This window comes from Uloborus diversus, chromosome 1 (genome assembly GCF_026930045.1).
Source record: "Uloborus diversus isolate 005 chromosome 1, Udiv.v.3.1, whole genome shotgun sequence".
Taxonomy (NCBI): Eukaryota; Metazoa; Arthropoda; class Arachnida; order Araneae; family Uloboridae; genus Uloborus; species Uloborus diversus.
The window spans coordinates 171,932,159-171,950,110 of NC_072731.1; the positions used below are offsets into that span (position 1 = coordinate 171,932,159).

The window sequence follows — 17,952 nt, forward strand, 5'->3', positions numbered from 1 at the left end:
TTTAGCTATTTTGAAATAAATATCAGATGAATGTCTAGAAAAAATCTTTGGGAGGTCTCACTTTTGAAAAAATATTAAGACTTCTCAAACCTGTGATACTTTTCTCCAGTAGTGTTGGAAAAAATTTTTTAGCTAGCTGAATGTAAGTTTAAAAAGAATACAAAATGCATAGAATTAATGTGCTTACCTCCTCAATAAACACCATTGAGTTAGCTTCTGATTCAGCAACAAGTTTTTGTAGCATTGAGGCTGCATGACTTGACTGAAGATTAGTAGCAGGACTGGGTCCTGCAGATGAAGGATTCTGAGATGTATTAGTTTGAGAACGTAGTTTCTAAGAAAAGAAAAGTATGCTTTTAGAAGTATACAACCTCAATATGTTTGAAGACATCAAAGATTTGACATTATGAAAACAATTCCACACACAAAATGAGCCCACTGCAGTGGAATTGTTTTCATGGGTTTATGATTCTATTTATGTCTTTTACTAGATTTTCTTATTGTTGACCAGTGGGGTATGATTTGGGTTTGTTGATATTGATTTTGCAGCATTGCTTTGTTTTCACAAAAAAGGGGGGGGGGGGAGAATGCCACAGATTTTTTTGCAGATTTCACCTATTAACATGGCAATAAGTTGACAACTTTTTTAGGATGTTAAGTTAAAAAAAAGCTTCTTTTAAAAGGATCCTTAATTTTTCTGAAGAAAATAAACCCTTGTTGAGGATTCTTTTAAGAAACAGGGGTGTGAGCAGTGGCGTAGCTAGGGAGGGGCGGAGGGGGCGGTCCGCCCCGGGCGGCACTTTTTGGAGGGCGGTAATTTCACACTTGTAATGCGAAAAAGTTTAACGCGTTTTTCCAATAAGGAAATCATGCTTTTGATCTATAACTGGTGGCAAAAAAAAAAAAAGCCTTCGAATTGCAAGATTTTGGTACAACTATGATAATTAAATTACTCTAATACAAAACATGTTTTTCTTGAGGACATCTCAGCACTATTGTTTTTTTTTCTCTTCCTTGGTCTGAAGCTACAGACTGAGGGGGGTGGTAATCTAAAGTCAAGGGACCATGTTTTTTCCTTTTTACTGTTAAGGTTCACTAAAGCGAAAGAAACAATACATTTCATAACGTTTCGTTATCTGATGAAGTTACCACTTTTATCACTTAATTTTAAGAAAGTTCCTTGGAAACCACCTTATTTAAAAATTTAAAAAAAAAATCACTTTTTTTTAGCGGAAAGTGACAACAAGAGTAAAAGGAGAGAGACTTCAAATGGTGGGCGATTTCTTGCTCATTTTCAAGATAGTATTATCTATTTCAACAATTGCTTTGATTGGTCATTGATTACAAAATTTTCACTAAGACAGAATGAATTTTATGCTCATTTTATAAAAACGCTTATTCACAACTCTAATAATAATTGCTTGTGTTTCTGTTTTATATGAGCAAAATCCTTTAAACAAATGAGTTAAATGAGTTCCAATGAGAAACTCATTTAGTCATTCATTTTAAAGAAAGGTTTTTAATCAGTAAAATTTTCTCTAAGCAAAGCCTTTCACATTTACATCAAAAGTAATGATTTTTGATGCACTATGTTTTCTTCTCATGAATCAGTGTGGTGAATCGAATGTAAAGGGTCTCTTTATCTCATTGTTCTCTATCAGTAAAAAATAAAATCATCCAAATTTGGTAATATAGCAGTATCGGATATAGGGAAGGGGGAGGGGGTAACCCGTGCTCATACCCTGGTTGGGAATTTCTGCGTTCTTCAATATTAAGTAATTTGCTCAAACACGAATCCAAAAAGGAGTTATAACTCCCTCTGAAAAACCAAATTGACCCTGAATTAGAGTTTCTAAAACTTTAAATTAGGAAACTTTTCCTGACCTTTAAGCTCCTTCCTACTACTACAAAGCTTAAAATGTATTTTCAGGACTTTGATTTCGAAACTTTTCCAGAGGAGAACCAGTTACTATCCCTTTCTCCCTTAACTTGGCCAAACATAGCCTAAAACAGCATTTTGGGGGGCTGCAATTTCAATTCTCCCCCCTTTTTCGCTGTCTAACGTTGCCAAAGAAAGTTTTTAAATGTGTTTTAAGGCCAGCGAGTTTTGACCCACCGAAAACAGCTTAAAATTGCGTTCTTAAACCCTCAAAAAAATGTTATATTTTTTGGGAAGAGCAACCAACCTTATCCCTTAACATCATCAAACAGCCCAAAAGTGCAGTTTTAGGCCTTGAGTTTCAAAACATTTCCAAAGGATAACGCCCACACCACTCCATCCCTTCCCGTCCCATCTCAAATTTTAGCCTAATATTGAGTTTTTAAAACTTAAATACCAACAAATTCCTGAGGGCAGTCAAGCTCTGACGCTTCCTGTAACGTAATTAACTATAGTCTAATATGTTTGTTTAGGACATCAACTTTGATCTTCAAAATTCCCATCTCATCCAATGTCACCAAAAATAGCATGAAGTACGTTGAAAGTTACATTTCAGAAAAATTCTAAGGTAGGGACCCCAAATGTGCACGAAATCATCTAACGTCATCACACAGTTGACTCCAAATTTCGTTTTTAGAAGTTTCTGAGAGAAGACCACAAAGCTTCTTTTTTTTTTTCGGTGATAAAGAGTTTAAAATAAACAAGTTTTGGAAAAAGATTTTGGGTGGAAAACCCCCCTACGAACACTCTCTCACAACTTTGCTCGCCAAACAACGGCTAAAATCGCGTTTTGGGACGTCATTTTCAAGACGTGAAAACCATTTCACTTCACAACATTTTTGGAAACTTTGCCGTCAAAAATAGCCTACAATTGCGTTTTTGAAATTTCGGCACTGGAAAATTCCAGAGAGTTTCCGAACATTCCCTATTATCTTTAACATCATCAAAGATAGGCTAGAATTGATTTCATGTTTCAAAATATTTCGGGAGTAAAACCCAGGCTTTGTTGGAGTTAGGGGAGGCCCTTACACCGCTAGATGCAGCCTACAGTTCGTATTTTTCAGTTTAATTGAAAAGCTTTCCGTACAGCACCCCCGAACCTTCCCCAGTATCTTCACGCATCCAAAAATAGCCTAAAATTGCTTTTTTAACACTTTAATTTTGAAAAATTTGCTTAAGAAGTCCCGACTCCTAATGTCACAAAAAAAAAACCATAAAACATATTTTAATTTTGAAAAGAAAAAAAAAACTGGAGGGAGTTCCAAGCTTTTTTTCTATAAGCGTTACGCAAAATTGCTTAAAATTCCTAATTTTAACTTAAGTTTTGGAATATTTCGGTGGGGATCTGAATTCCTTTTTTTTTCTTCTGCAGCAAAAATACGAAGGAAAAAAGATAAGTGTATTTTCTTTTTTATTAAAATACTTCTGGCTCTTTAATGTAGTAACTATTTCCCATCAAAAGGGCGGCGAATTGAGGAACCGCCCCGGGGGGCAGAAAGTGTAGCTACGCCACTGGGTGTGAGATACGCCTGGCTACTTAACAAACAAGCAACAATACTAGGTTAAAATCAAAACATTGAAGCTTTTTAACCTTTAAAAATAAGTAGAATTAAAGTTCAAACCAATTTTTTTTTTTAAGTTTAAATGATTATTTTGCTCATGACCATGTCATTATTAGAAGAGCTGTCTGGTCCTCCGATAGAAAGCTCACAAATAACCTTTCTGTTGTAGATTTGGTTCCAGTTTTTGCAAGGCAAGCAGAGGACTTTATACATTTTTACAACCTTACAGATAAGGAATGTGCTACAGTTGAAAACCTTTTTTCTTTCAAGGCAAGGCAGTCATCAACTAGATCCTAACGGCAAAAAATATATGCTACAAAATATATTAAACACAAGAGCATTTACTTGAGGTGTGTTTTGAGTTTCCACTTTGAAACCTCGAAGTGCTTCAGTAGATAAATTTTTCTTCAATAGCACAGTTTTCTGATAACTGTCAAATAAGCTGAATGCCACTAATCTGTTATGTCTTGTCCAAGCTCCTTTCATACCATAGACAACTAAACGGTGAGTTGGAGTATCAGCTTTATCCTAGAGATAAAATAATTTCATTAGGAATAATTTAGAATAAAGTAGGTTTTAGGAAGAGGAAATTTTGGAGCAAACAATTATAAAATATTTTACAACCTCTTCCGTCATAACATCTTTAACAACTTCTTCTCTTCCATACGATACCCTAGAAAATAATTGTGCCAATTTTGGCAAAAATTCATTTCCTCAAATAAAACATATTTAGGTGATTAATGAAAACAATTAAATCATATACTTTTTAAAGCTTTTAAAAACTTTTAACTTAATCAGTTGTAGTTAAAATCGCTTAATTGTTTAAAAATTGAGGATTTCATTTCAATTTTATACAAACCTTTTCACACTAAGAAAGTAACTTCTTTCTACTGGGATATCAAATGATTTGGTTGCCTGTAAAAATAAATAAATAAATAAATAATAATAAAAAAAAAGTTTAATTAGTAGATGAATAAACAAAACAATTTCTTTTAATTATAAACTATTCAGTCAATTGTTTATAAGATGAAAGTAAAGTTCAAAATCATTCTATGAAAATTTATCCATAATTTAACAAGCTTATTTAATTTTCATAATTCATTAATTTTATTCTTAACTAACGGTACCCCTAGGACTTGGCCGGTGTAGAAAATTGAAAGGTCATTTAGTTTGCCTATATATTTACAAATAGATGAATTTCTCGCTAATTTGCTACGTTAATTTGCTTGCCCATGTTACGGTTCCACGTCATGATAATTTGGTAATTTAACTGTACATGTTATGATAATTTGCTCGGTTAAATGTTCTAAAGAAGCCCAATGGCTCAGTGGTAGCTCCCATGCTACAGGACCAGGGTTCTATTCCCGGGTCGGGTATGGTTGACTCAGCGGTTCATCCCTTCAGTGGGTTGATAAAATGAGTAGCAAGCGTACTTGGGAACCAAACACTGGGGGTTCCGCATCAGGCTGAGCACCTAACCAGAACATCTGGATTGCACCCCAGAGCATTCGGTCAGGAAAACTGATTTGGGCACAGTAGGCCTTCGCCCTCACGGGCTGTCGTGACATAGGGTTCGGTAAACTGATGTTCTTAAAAACGGAATAGAAAAAGAACAAAATCAAATTTTCGCAAAATCACTTTGAGATGCACATTCCCAAGTAAACTAATTCCATGCCAAATTTCATGAAAATCTGCTGAACAGTCTAGGCGCAATGCGCGTCACAGGCATCCCCAACAGATATCAGAACAGAAATCCAGACATTCAGCTTTATTTTTAGTAAAGATAGGCCATATTGCTTCAAGAATTTATGTATAACATTTATAATTTAAAAATTCCCAAAACATAATTTTATACAAACATTTATTTCTATCCATTGCAAAAAACAAAAATAGGAGAAGGGAGATATGTTTGTTCTTTAGCACAATTACTTTCAGAAGTAATAGATTAGAAATACACACAACTTAAAGCGTTCAATTACATAGATAGCTAATGTAGACTTAAAATCATTCATTTTAGACAACAATCTACTAATTTAGCAAAGTCAATTAAATTTAAAAAGGAAATTAAATCATTAATTTTAAAAAAGGAAGAAAGAAAATCGAGAGGGAAAAAAAATCTTTGAAGCAAATTTAGCCACTTAAGAGCCATTATTTTGAAATTCAAACAAAAAACGGAAATTTTGGCAGTGACCATTTTTGATTTTCCTAATTTTTTTACATGTCAAAGTAGGTCATGAGAAGTGAACATTCTGAAATTTTTAGCCTCCCAAAAATTTTTTTTCGCTCGTTAAAAATTTCCAAAGTTTGAGGTTTTGCAGCGCTTTTTTAGAAAAATTCTAAAAGTCGCATTTGAGTGCGCTTTAGCTCTTTACAGAAACACCACCCCACGGTTATGTTTATATTTATTGGTTGTACTGTATCTAGTGATGATGACTTCATAGTTATTTTGGTTGGGGGTTGTTGCTTTCTTCAGATTAGGGGTCGCAAAGTATGGATTTTATCCGTTTTCGCGCAACTTTAACCAGCGTTATTTCCCCCCAAAAAGCCACCCCCCGAAAAAAATGTGACATATACTGAAAGTTTATACTATGAAGAGAGTAAATAGCACAAAATTTGTTTGAGGTTTAATTTTTTTTTTAGGAGAAAAATGCCCTGATATTTTTCAAATTTTCAAAAATTGTGCTTTTTTGATCGCAATTAACTCAAAACAGCATCACTAGGAAAAAAAACCTTTTATATATTATGGTACCTGGCTATGTGTAAAACATCATGAAAAAGAAAACAGCATGGGATCTCTTATTGTTTTCTAGAAAATAATTTTTTTTGTAGCTCATTTTATGCGTTTTCTCGTGTGTAAAACGTATGTCTAGTATGCAGATTAGATCTGCTTAAACTTAAAGGATGTAGTAAGAATGTATATATGTATGTATAAAGAAAGAGAAAAAGACTAGCACTACTTTTTTTTCTGATTTTTACAAATTGATGGTATTTTAATTGCAGGTAAATCAGAAAACGATAAACCGATATCATATATGTGTGTGTGTGTATATATATATATATAAATATATATATATATATATATATATATATATAATAAAAGTGAAAAATATTGAAAAGACCACACCAAGAGCCCATAGATGCGCAACGCAGCAAAATTAAAAAGCTAAGTAAATATAAAATTAAGCAAACAGAATTTCAAATATTAAACAAATAATAAATAATAAGTGATGATAAAAAGGAAAAATGCAAACAGCTATTAAGTAGGAATAGATAAAGAGTGAATCCAGAGCTCATCAGCCGTGGAGGATTCATTAATTATGGTCAAAAGACCAAAATTTTAACTATGAACTAGAAGAGAATGTTTAAGCTCCAGTACATGTAATATAGAGTAACAATGGGCAGAAGCACCACTTGCTAAGCTAAAAACAATAAACTAGAGCTCAAACCTAAAACTAAAAGCAGGGGGTTTCGCCTCGACTAATTAGGAAAACAAGTTCTGATAATTAGCCTTCCACGGGACAGTACCTGCCTATAACAAAATTGTCCTACCTTGAAATCCACGTAAACAAAACCAAATCCATTGTTCAACCTGATAAAAAAAACCATTCCATTTGTCAACAAAACATTAAAAACATAAAAACATATCCAGAAATCAGTCCATAGACATACCAAGTCGCCTGTTTCGCACGTGTAAAATTCATCCACCCCGGTGATTCGTAAAAAATGGTTTGTCACGGTTGTAAATGTATGATACAACCGTGACAAACCATTTTTTATGAATCACCGGGGTGGATGAATTTTACACATGCGAAACAGGCGACTGGTATGTCTATGGACTGATTTCTGGATATGTTTTTATGTTTTTAATGTTTTGTTGACAAATGGAATGGTTTTTTTATCAGGTTGAACAATGGATTTGGTTTTGTTTACGTGGATTTCAAGGTAAGACAATTTTGTTATAGGCAGGTACTGTCCCGTGGAAGGCTAATTATCGGAACTTGTTTTCCTAATTAGTCGAGGCGAAACCCCCTGCTTTTAGTTTTAGGTTTGAGCTCTAGTTTATTGTTTTTAGCTTAGCAAGTGGTGCTTCTGCCCATTGTTGCTCTATATTACATGTACTGGAGCTTAAACATTCTCTTCTAGTTCATAGTTAAAATTTTGGTCTTTTGACCATAATTAATGAATCCTCCACGGCTAATGAGCTCTGGATTCACTCTTTATCTATTCCTACTTAATAGCTGTTTGCATTTTTCCTTTTTATCATCACTTATTATTTGTTTAATATTTGAAATTCTGTTTGCTTAATTTTATATATATATATTTGATAGCAATATAAGGATTGAACAAGAAAGAGAAATTCTTTTAAAAGAACGAAAAAATGAAAAATCTCAAAATACCTTGGGACCTCATCATGGGGTACTATCCAAGGGTATCTACCCTTGGGGGATACTATGATACTATGTATCTCCAAGGGGTCTACCAGTATCATAGAGCAGCCTATGGCGCCTATTGAACTGAGTAGTGAAGTTCATTTTGGTTGACTTGTCCAGATTATAAATACAGTATATGATAGTGTTTCTTATATATATATATATATATATATATACCGTAAACCGGGGCTACTTTGCACCATTTTTGTAGTGATTATTTAACTGCTCACATTAAATTATAAAAATTCTATAACATGATTTTGGGAAATAGTTTTATTATATTCTTAGATAATTAAGGAACAGTTCCATGTTCATAAAAACTTGTTTCCTCTTTATTTTATATTTTTTAATAATTTTTTGCAAAGTAGACCATAGGGGCGGGTTACTTTGCACCACCTAAAATATTGCAATATCTGAGGCAGGAATATTAACCTGGTGCAAACTAATCTCATTCAAATTAACTGTGGCATTTTCTAGAACCATGAGAAACTGACGGAACTTTATTTTTTTTTAATAATACCAGTGAAAAAAATTGAAATGCAGACATGTTCAACAAATTGCATTTAATATGTAGAAAACAAAATTTGACATTAACAAAATTTGCTGTCATTTTGAGACAAAACTAGAATAAAATTATATTTGTGATATGTAGGTACGAACAGAAATGTCAAATGGCTGTAATAGAAAAATAAAATACTACTTACAAATAGTATCCTTAACCATCAGTCAACTCTGGGACTGAAAACACACCTCTTTTGCTAAACATTTTGGGGGGATTTATATCTCCAACTATTTCTTCCCATTCATAATAAAGGACATCTTTTTTAACAGGCCACTTCCAGTTATTTAAGGACTTCATCATTACACTCACAAACGCTCCATTTTCGTCAAAACTTTCAATTGCACCTGGATAATATTGTTTTTTTTTTCACTACAACTACAAATGAATCAGTCTGTTTTTTTATTGGTTTCAGCTGATGTTCGGATGGTGTCATTTTCGCCTGTGTGCACCTATTTATCTCTTCCCTCTTCTTTTTTCTAAAATTTTCACATTCGTCATCGTCTGTACTGCTGTCATTTAGAAGAGGTTCATCACCATCAAAGTAGCTCTCATCACTACTGTCACATGTTTTACGACTCTTGCACTTACTTGATGATTCAACACGTTTTGTTTGTTTACTGGTACCAGGCTGTGGTTCTTTTTCCATTGATAGATTTGGTTGCATTTTAAGAGATTCATCATGAGATATACTTTTTCCTGCTGGTACATCAATTTTTTTTCTTCTTCGTAAGTCTCGGCTTTACAGAGCATGCATCTCTTGTCGATTTCAAAGCCTCTAAGAAAGTTGAGCTAACAGCTTAAGGCTCAACTTGTTTGTTACCTATTCTTTCTAGCGAAGGCTGTACGTCGCATGGATAAATTCCGCATTTCCGGAAGCCACTTTCCAGATTTTGTTTAAAGTGAGGCTGTAGAACCTCCAGGACACGCTTCAGTAGTGGAGGGAAATGCTGTTTTGGTAGAACTGAACAGCTCATGCCCTCAGGAATTGCTTTCCAATCCCTTAGGACTTTTCTCCACGTTATTTTCATAGGACGGAAAAACGCAACATCCAAAGGTTGCTTCCGGTGGGTACTATTAGGCGGCAAGCAGATGAAATGGATGTCCTCCTCTTTACACTTCTAAAAAATGCTCATGTTGAGGTGAGTGGACAAATTGTCAGCAATGAGAACTGTTTTCCCTGGTAAGCTTGTTCTTCAGCTTACGTAACATGAGGCTTTCAAACCACTCATTGAATGCGACTCCGTCAAACCAGCCTGATATGGTGCTTTGGTAGTGGCAATTTTTCGGACCTCCTTCTATCCAGGTATTCCACAGTTGAGAGGATTTATACACCACAAACGGCGGTAAGACTTCTCCAGCAGCATTACCACACATCATCAACAAAGTACTAGACTTAGAAAAATTGCACATTTTTTCTGGATATTTAGTCCCACGGCGACATATGACTCGACTCTTTCCAGGGTCATCGGTTAGATTGGTTTCATCCAGATTCCATACATTCTCCGCAGGCACGTCTTTCACAACATCCTTCAAATTAGTGATATAATCTCGCAAAGCGGCCTCGTCCACAGCGGCTCTGCTTCGTTTAATGTTTGAGGCAAAACGTTCCTTCACTCTGGGGTAACGTGACAAAAAAGATTTTATCCAGTCTTTTCCTAAAACATTGTTTTTAAATTGTCTCACTATTCTATCAATTTTACTTAAATAAGTCTTTATAATAAAACAAAGATCTTGCTGCGTTAATTGAAAACCCAAGTCACTCATGGCTTGAATATAAGACACAAAAGATTCCTCTTCCTCTTTAGAAAATGCTGGCTGCTTACCAGGCGCGTTAACATGTTGTAGTTTTAACTTATAATTAATAGTTCGCCTCGGTATTTGAAAATGTGATGCAGCTTTGCGTTGAGAGAAGGTTCCATTTTGTATCGACTGCAGACACTTTTCAAGCGTTTCTTTCGTATAGTCTGCGTAATTGCGGGCTCCAAGTTTCCGCTTATAATTTTGGACCATACTGAAACACTAAAAAATGATTAACAAAAGGCAAAAATAAAAATTTAAACAATAATATGATTATTAAAAGGAAACAGTGGCGTAGCCATGAAAAATTTCGTGAGGGGCTTTTAGTAGAAACCTTAGCTACAGATTCTAAATTACATTACCAACTACACATAAAATTATTAAAATTTTTATTCTAAAATGGCTCTTTTGACAATTTAAAGCAGTAACATTGAATTTTGCGTCATATAAACAGAAAACAGTTTAGCTTACTTTGTACTGAATCTCAAATATTAAAAATAATATTAATAATAATAAATAAATTAGCATTTTTACTTTCCTTATGTTACCATATTAATTTAGTTTTAAATGATTAATTACGATTTTTGTAACTACTAATCATTTAAATAATTAATTTGTTATTCATAATTTATGTTAAATACTAATTCAAGGTAAAAGGAAACAAAAATGAATTTTTTAAATATTGGAGTGTTACTTTGCACCACTTCTAAGCTGGTGCAAAATAGCCCCCCTTTTGCTCTAAAACTAACTTAAAAAACATTATCGATCATAAAGCATTATATATTTAGTCAAACAAGATTAAAACTTTATGATTTGAAAGATAATAAGATTCGATGAATAAATAGATATCTCTTACCTTTCACAAAAATCTATTTCTTGGTGAAAAATACAACTTTTTCTGGTGAAAATTTCGAGCAAAAATCAAGCAGATCACGAACGATTCGAAAGCACAATTGAAAATGGCTGTTAAAGCTGTAACGATCATTGATGTCATGACATCTGTGACATCTATTGGACAACACCGAAAATAAAATAATTTATTCACCAGTTTATCTGCCAGATGGACTAAAGTCTTTTTCCAACGTTGGTGCAAAGTTACCCATCTAGGTGCAAAGTAGCCCCGGTTTACGGTATATATATATATATATATATATATATATATATATATATATATATATTGATTTATCATATCAATCCCAAAATAATTCTTTCTTATTTTTTTATTTATGTCCATAGCAATGGAAGAAATTTCATGAACAATATCTGCTTCACTTTCCTCTAAATGTCTATTTTTTTTATGTTATCTTCAAATACCTCTAAAAGGCTGTCGGTTCTTGATAAATCAGTATTATTTGCTTTTTTTTTTTGCTTTGTATATCGGCTAAAAGCAGCTTGAACTTGACCTTTTGTCAGATATTGTTCGGTTGGAATATTTTTATGTCTTCAATCATCTCTGTTCTCATTGCATGTTCTACTTGGTCGGAGCGTCTGATTTCTCCCGGTTTTCTCACCATAAAGGAACTTTTCTTAAAGAAACTCTCTTTGTTTCATTGAAAATCGTGTAGATTTACGAGCTGGGAGAGCCCACCCCTCACATGAGATTGACAAAATGTTTTCTTCTTTGTTTTCTCCTTGTTGACTGGTAGATGCCTGACCAAGACCATAAGAAACAGAACTCTGAACAGGTATTTGAAGATGACATAGAAAATGGTCATTTAGAGGAAAGTGAAGTAGATATTATTCATGAAATTTCTTCCACTGCTATGGACATAAATAAAAAAGAATTATTTTGGGATTGATACGATAAATCTATATATATATATATATATATATATATATATGATATCGATTTATCGTTTTCTGATTTACCTGCAATTAAAATACCATCAATTTGTAAAAATCAGAAAAATAAAGTATTGCTAGTCTTTTTCTCTTTCTCTATTCACACATATATACATTCCTACTACATACTTTAAGTTTTAGCAGATCTAATCTGCATACTGGACACACGTTTTTACGCACGAGAAAACACATAAAATGAGCTACAAAAAAAATTATTTTCTAGAAAACAATAAGAGAACCCAGCTGCTGTTTTCTTTTTCATGATGTTTTACACATAGCCAAGGTACCATAATATATAAAAGGGTTTTTTTTCCTAGTGATGCTGTTTTGAGTTAATTGCGATCAAAAAAGCACAATTTTTGAACATTTGAAAAATATCAGGGCAATTTTCTCCTAAAAAAAATTAAACCCTCAAACAAATTTTATGCTATTTACTCTCTTCATAGTATAAACTTTCAGTATATGTCACATTTTTTTCGGGGGGGTGGCTTTTTGGGGGGAAATAATGCAGGTTAAACTTGCGCGAAAACGGATAAAATCCATACTTTGCGACCCCTAATCTGAAGAAAGCAACAACCCCCAACCAAAATAACTATGAAGTCATCATCACTAGATACAGTACAACCAATAAATATAAACATAACCGTGGGGTGGTGTTTCTGTAAAGAGCTAAAGCGCACTCAAATGCGACTTTTAGAATTTTTCTAAAAAAGCGCTGCAAAAACCTCAAACTTTGGAAATTTTTAACGAGCGAAAAAAATTTTTTGGGAGGCTAAAAATTTCAGAATGTTCACTTCTCATGACCTACTTTGACAAATAAAAAAATTAGAAAAATCAAAAATGGTCACTGCCACACCTTGTCTGAACTTCAAAATAATGGCTCTTAATAATCTACCCCAGTTCATATTTAAAAACATCCAGCATATATATACTACTTAGTTTTAAATATTCATTTACTTATATTTACTCACATACAAAATTAATAGCGTTTTTCTGTAATGAATACTTACAATCTCATCTTCATTTATGGAGTTATAAAGCCATATCTCACTATCACATAACTCTGAGTTTAAATAACCAATGTTCCACACAGCTCGTGGTCTGAAAAAGAGAATAAGGGTAAGAAAAATGGTATGTATAACAGTCCAGTCAATAAACACATTATAGCGTACATGGAATATGTAATAATTTTTGACTTCAGAATATTGTTAGTTACTAATATTGTTTCCCCATTCTTTTCATGAATACTGATCCTGGGAGGGCACTAGGAGCAAATGTTTGATAAAAAGAGAGAATTTTTCCGAAAATAGTCGATTTTTCACAACATATACTCAGAAAATTATTGGAAATTTGACAAATATGTGAAGAAAACAGTTTAATAGAAAGTTTAATTCGCTTGAATTTTTATTTTAAACACATTTTTTCCACCGTTTCCAACATTTTCTCAAAAAACCCAAAATTTTCTTCCCCCTCCTTCCCACCTTTAGCGCACCCCCTAGGGCAGGGACTTTAAGTATGTTTGCTTACTAACTACCCCTAACAATATTCTGAAGTTAAAAATTATCCCATATTCCATGCAAGCTACACCCATGTTTTGAGCACTCATTGACTGGACTAAAAAGTATACATTTCTCATGAAAGATATCATTTTATTGAAAAGGGTTCAAAGGAGGGCCACAAGGTTAGTAAATGGGCCTTTTACTTTAGATTATGATTCTAGTTTTAGAATACTTAAAATGTATTGTCTTGAGCAAAAGAGAGTAAGAGGGGATATGACCCAGCTATTTAAGTTGCTGAAAATGGAGGGAGTCAATGGGCTATCAGGGGTAATTACTTTAAGTTTTTCAAATCCCAAGCTAATCTTGAAATCAGGAAAAATTACTAGCAGGCATTTGGAATAGTATACCAGAAGCATTTAATTTGTAATGGGATGAATAGTTTAAAAAGAGCTCTTGATCTTCATTGGGGATTGATAAACCGACTAGGATTAGACTAGCTGAGCCAGAGCCTGCTGCTGGTCGTCATTTGTATTTGTATATAAATAAAATAACATATCATAAAAAAGTTTTTCCCGTAGAAAATACTAATATGACCAAGGAACATTTTTACAAGGTAACACAAAATACTTTGTTACAGTAATTCTTGTGACATAAAAACTTTACCCTTTTACAAAAATCAAGATGCATGATTTCTATTGAAAATATGAAATTTAGTGAATAAAGTGAAAAACCAACACAAACAAAACACAAAATCTCAAGCAAATACAGCATATAGATATTTCACGGCTACAATGGAGCCTTTTCATCAGAGCAAAAGACACAGCACACAACAAAAAGTTGTGCGGGGTATGGCACAACTTTCTTATTCCAACCTGCTGTCTAAAATTAAATCAATGTTGAATTTTATCCAGCAATATTAAAAAAATATATATATGACCAGCTGGTGGCGTGATGGTTAGGCGCTGGCCTTCTGAGCCTGTGGACCCGGGTTCTGGCCTGCAAGAGGTGGTCAGTTGGTGAATTTTCGAGATGCAGAAAATTATCAGTGCCCATGTTGTATGATTATGTGGCATGTAAAAAAAGATCCCTAGGGTATTCGTTTGGCTTAGAATATCCCTCGGTTAAATTAAATTCCTAGTGCAATTTCACATCAAAAGAGAGCCCAGGTGTCTCCATCTGGAGGAAACTGGATGTCAAAAAAACTACTACTGTTTCATGCATCAGTGCCTTAATGGTGACACATGAAAGACTGATGCATTGTTGGGGAGCACACTAGGTCTGGTTATGGCCCAGACGCCTCTTGAGGTGGGTATCTTATACAGCCCCATTGGAAACAAAAATATTAAAAATATCAATCCAATTTTTTCCCCATGCATATGATATTCGTTTACTTTATAAAAAAAAAAAAAAAGCAAAAGGAATGTAAGTCCTGTAGTCATCTTAATAAAGTAAGATTTTAATTGCCTTCACAAAAAGTTTTCCAGATAGACAAGTTTCCAGCAAAAAAAAAAAAGAAAGAAAGAAAAAATTAATAATATGTTGGATTACCTGTGTTTCAGACCATCATTTTCAGGAACAAGAGTCTGGGTGTGTTCAGAACTTAAAAACAGTCTTCCTCCAATAAGTTCTAGGCCTCTTTGTTTAGCAAAAGACATCCAGTATATTATTTTAAATTTATGCAAATTCAAAGAAACACACAGCCGATGATAATGGCGACTCAATTGAGGTTTACGTGGTCTCACATTTGAAAAATATTTCCCTCTTCTAGTTAAACGTGTTACACCTGAGAGTATCATCTGAAAACATAACAGTATAAAAATTAATTTCCCAACAGAGCATTGAGAAATTTTAGCTAGCAGTTATGGTTTTAAAAAAAATAATGACAAATATTGGTTGGCAAAATGTGACAAAGATATATGATGCAATTTTTAATAAATAAATATTTCAGCATTTTTTATATTTTCATATTCATTTACTTTTTTACTCCTATTTTTCCAACATATTTTCCACAAAAGATTTCCAATATCAGGAAAATGCTTAAGTATACAAAAATGATAATTCTATAAGCATCTGTGGGTAATTCTTGGCTATTATTTAATAAAAGAAAAATAATTTAAAACCAAAAAGCTTTCAAACTATGCAGTGACAATGAAAAACTAAATAAATGTTAATAAAAAAAAAAGAAAAAATTAAAAAACAAAATAAATAATAATAATAAAACCAAGAAAAAGGAACAAGAAAAAATCTTTACATTGAAGAACACAGAGGAAGTTTATTGAAGATCATAAAAAAAAAGGGAAAAAAAAAGATATCCTTCATGGTTGTGAAGGGATGCAAAATACTGAAATTTCAAAGAAAATAGAGCAGTACCGCAAAACGAGGTGAAATGGATCGGATGGGGTGAAAAGGATCACAGGTTTTATTTTTGAGGTAACACGTGCTGCCGTCTATGCCGAAGTAGTTGAACAATTCAAAATGGCGTTATGCCTTTATACAGGTTCCGATAATTGTATTGTTGTGTTATAACCCCAAAATTTGTTGTATTACAAGATTTGTGACAGCAGTGTTTCATTAATCACAGTTTTTTGGACAATTTCAACTACATCTGAATCGAATTATTGTTAACAAAAAGGTAAGTGACTTATATACAGGAAAGAGTTATTGTGATATCTGAAAAACCATCCTTATTAACTAGTGTTTTCTTAAATCTGACTTTTAAAGCGAAATATTTTGTTGTAGGCTAATTTGTGACAACAGGCACACCAGTGGGGTGGAGTGGATCATGCCACTCAAGTACGTTAAGAAGCTCGGCTCAGCGGCAAAACGTAACTACAATCTTCAATATTAAGAGAATGCTGTTTCTGCAGTGAAATCTAAAAAGATGTCACTGAGACAGGCGTCGGAGACATATGCCGTGCCATATACAACATTGCAAAGGTGGGTAAACAATAACAATTTAAAATCATATGGCGGTCAGACAACTTTAACTAAAGAAGAAGAGCAGCTACTTGTAGAAGGTCTATTAGAGTGTGCTCGATGTCAGACAAAAATTTCGTTATCAGATTCCTTCGGAAAAAACTATCCATGAAGACTGCTTATTTTGTATATCCCGATGTGGAGGATGTCCGAGAAGTTGATGTTAACTCTATTATTAGTAAAGTTAAAGAAAAGAACATCGGCAGAGGTCGTCTCTGCTTCCCATCTACCGATATTTCCAAAGTGGAGTGATGACGATGTTATTGTTGTATTATTGTGGATGTTCTTTTGAAAATAAAGTTTTCATCTTTCGTTTTCGTATATTACTGAACCCCCACCCATGCAAATATACCTACAAAAACACAGTATTCTTTTTTTAAAATGGAATTCACTGATCCACTTAACTCCTGCATAAAGGTAAAGTTGTGTTAAAGAAATCATATGGGGATCCGCTTCACCCCATGATATGGGGTGAAGCGGATCACTCTTTAACATTAAGTAAAAAATGTTATTATTCATGTAGAATAATTTCCATTGGATAGTACTATTTAGGAGAAATGTAAGAATTTATATATTTTTTCCCAGATTTTTTCATGCTTTTGTTTGCGAGTAAATTTTAAAAAACCTGAAAAAGTGATCCGCTTCACCCCGTTTTACGGTACTTTTGTGGTTTGGATTTTAAAGTCAACCATTGTTTAACAGGCTGAGAAAATCTGAGAGGAATTCTCATTGTGTTACAATTGTTAAAAAAAAGCGGTTTGAATAACTTACCAATTTTCAGACAGGAAAGAGCAGAAAATAGTAAGAAAAGGAAAAGTTGCAGGAAAGAGTTTTGAAAATTAAAAAAACTATTGGGAACCAAAATTTTCAAATATTATCAAACTTTCTTGAGTATCAAACATTTTTGCTTTTAAACCTTTTTTTCACTTGTATTTTCATCAGTATTTTAAAAATCTGGAGGCAGTTTGACTTACACAAAAATGTTTACTTAGAATAAAAGAAAGGTACTAATGACTGATTTTTTTTAAACATTAATTATAAAGCAAGATGTAGTTGTTTAGTTAACTGTTTTTTTTTCCGAACTTTAAAAATTATGTGTATTTTGATATTTTAAGCAGTCTTTTTTCAAGTCTCTTAATTGCAGCCAACTTTCAAGACAACTTTTCACACAGACAGTCCCAGCAGGAATCATTGTCAATAAAAGTGGTTTAAAATTCTAAATTCATAAAGAGTACAATTTATCACATGCTAAAATTATAAATAAAGCGAACAAGAATAATGTTATTTTAGTTTTCATTCTTTCAACTGGATAATTTTCAAGATAAGCAGAATAGAATGAAAATAA

The 17,952-nt window shown here is 33.2% G+C and overlaps 1 protein-coding gene across 1 annotated transcript in view; it reads right to left on the reverse strand.

Annotated features, from left to right (window-relative positions):
- Positions 1-17,952, reverse strand: part of LOC129217082 (protein hobbit-like) — a 113,115-nt gene that overhangs the window by 22,397 nt on the left and 72,766 nt on the right. Inside the window, 6 exon segments of the mRNA XM_054851335.1 lie at positions 188-334; positions 3,847-4,029; positions 4,126-4,174; positions 4,361-4,416; positions 13,143-13,233; positions 15,180-15,427. Coding sequence (XP_054707310.1) covers positions 188-334; positions 3,847-4,029; positions 4,126-4,174; positions 4,361-4,416; positions 13,143-13,233; positions 15,180-15,427 — 774 coding nt within the window.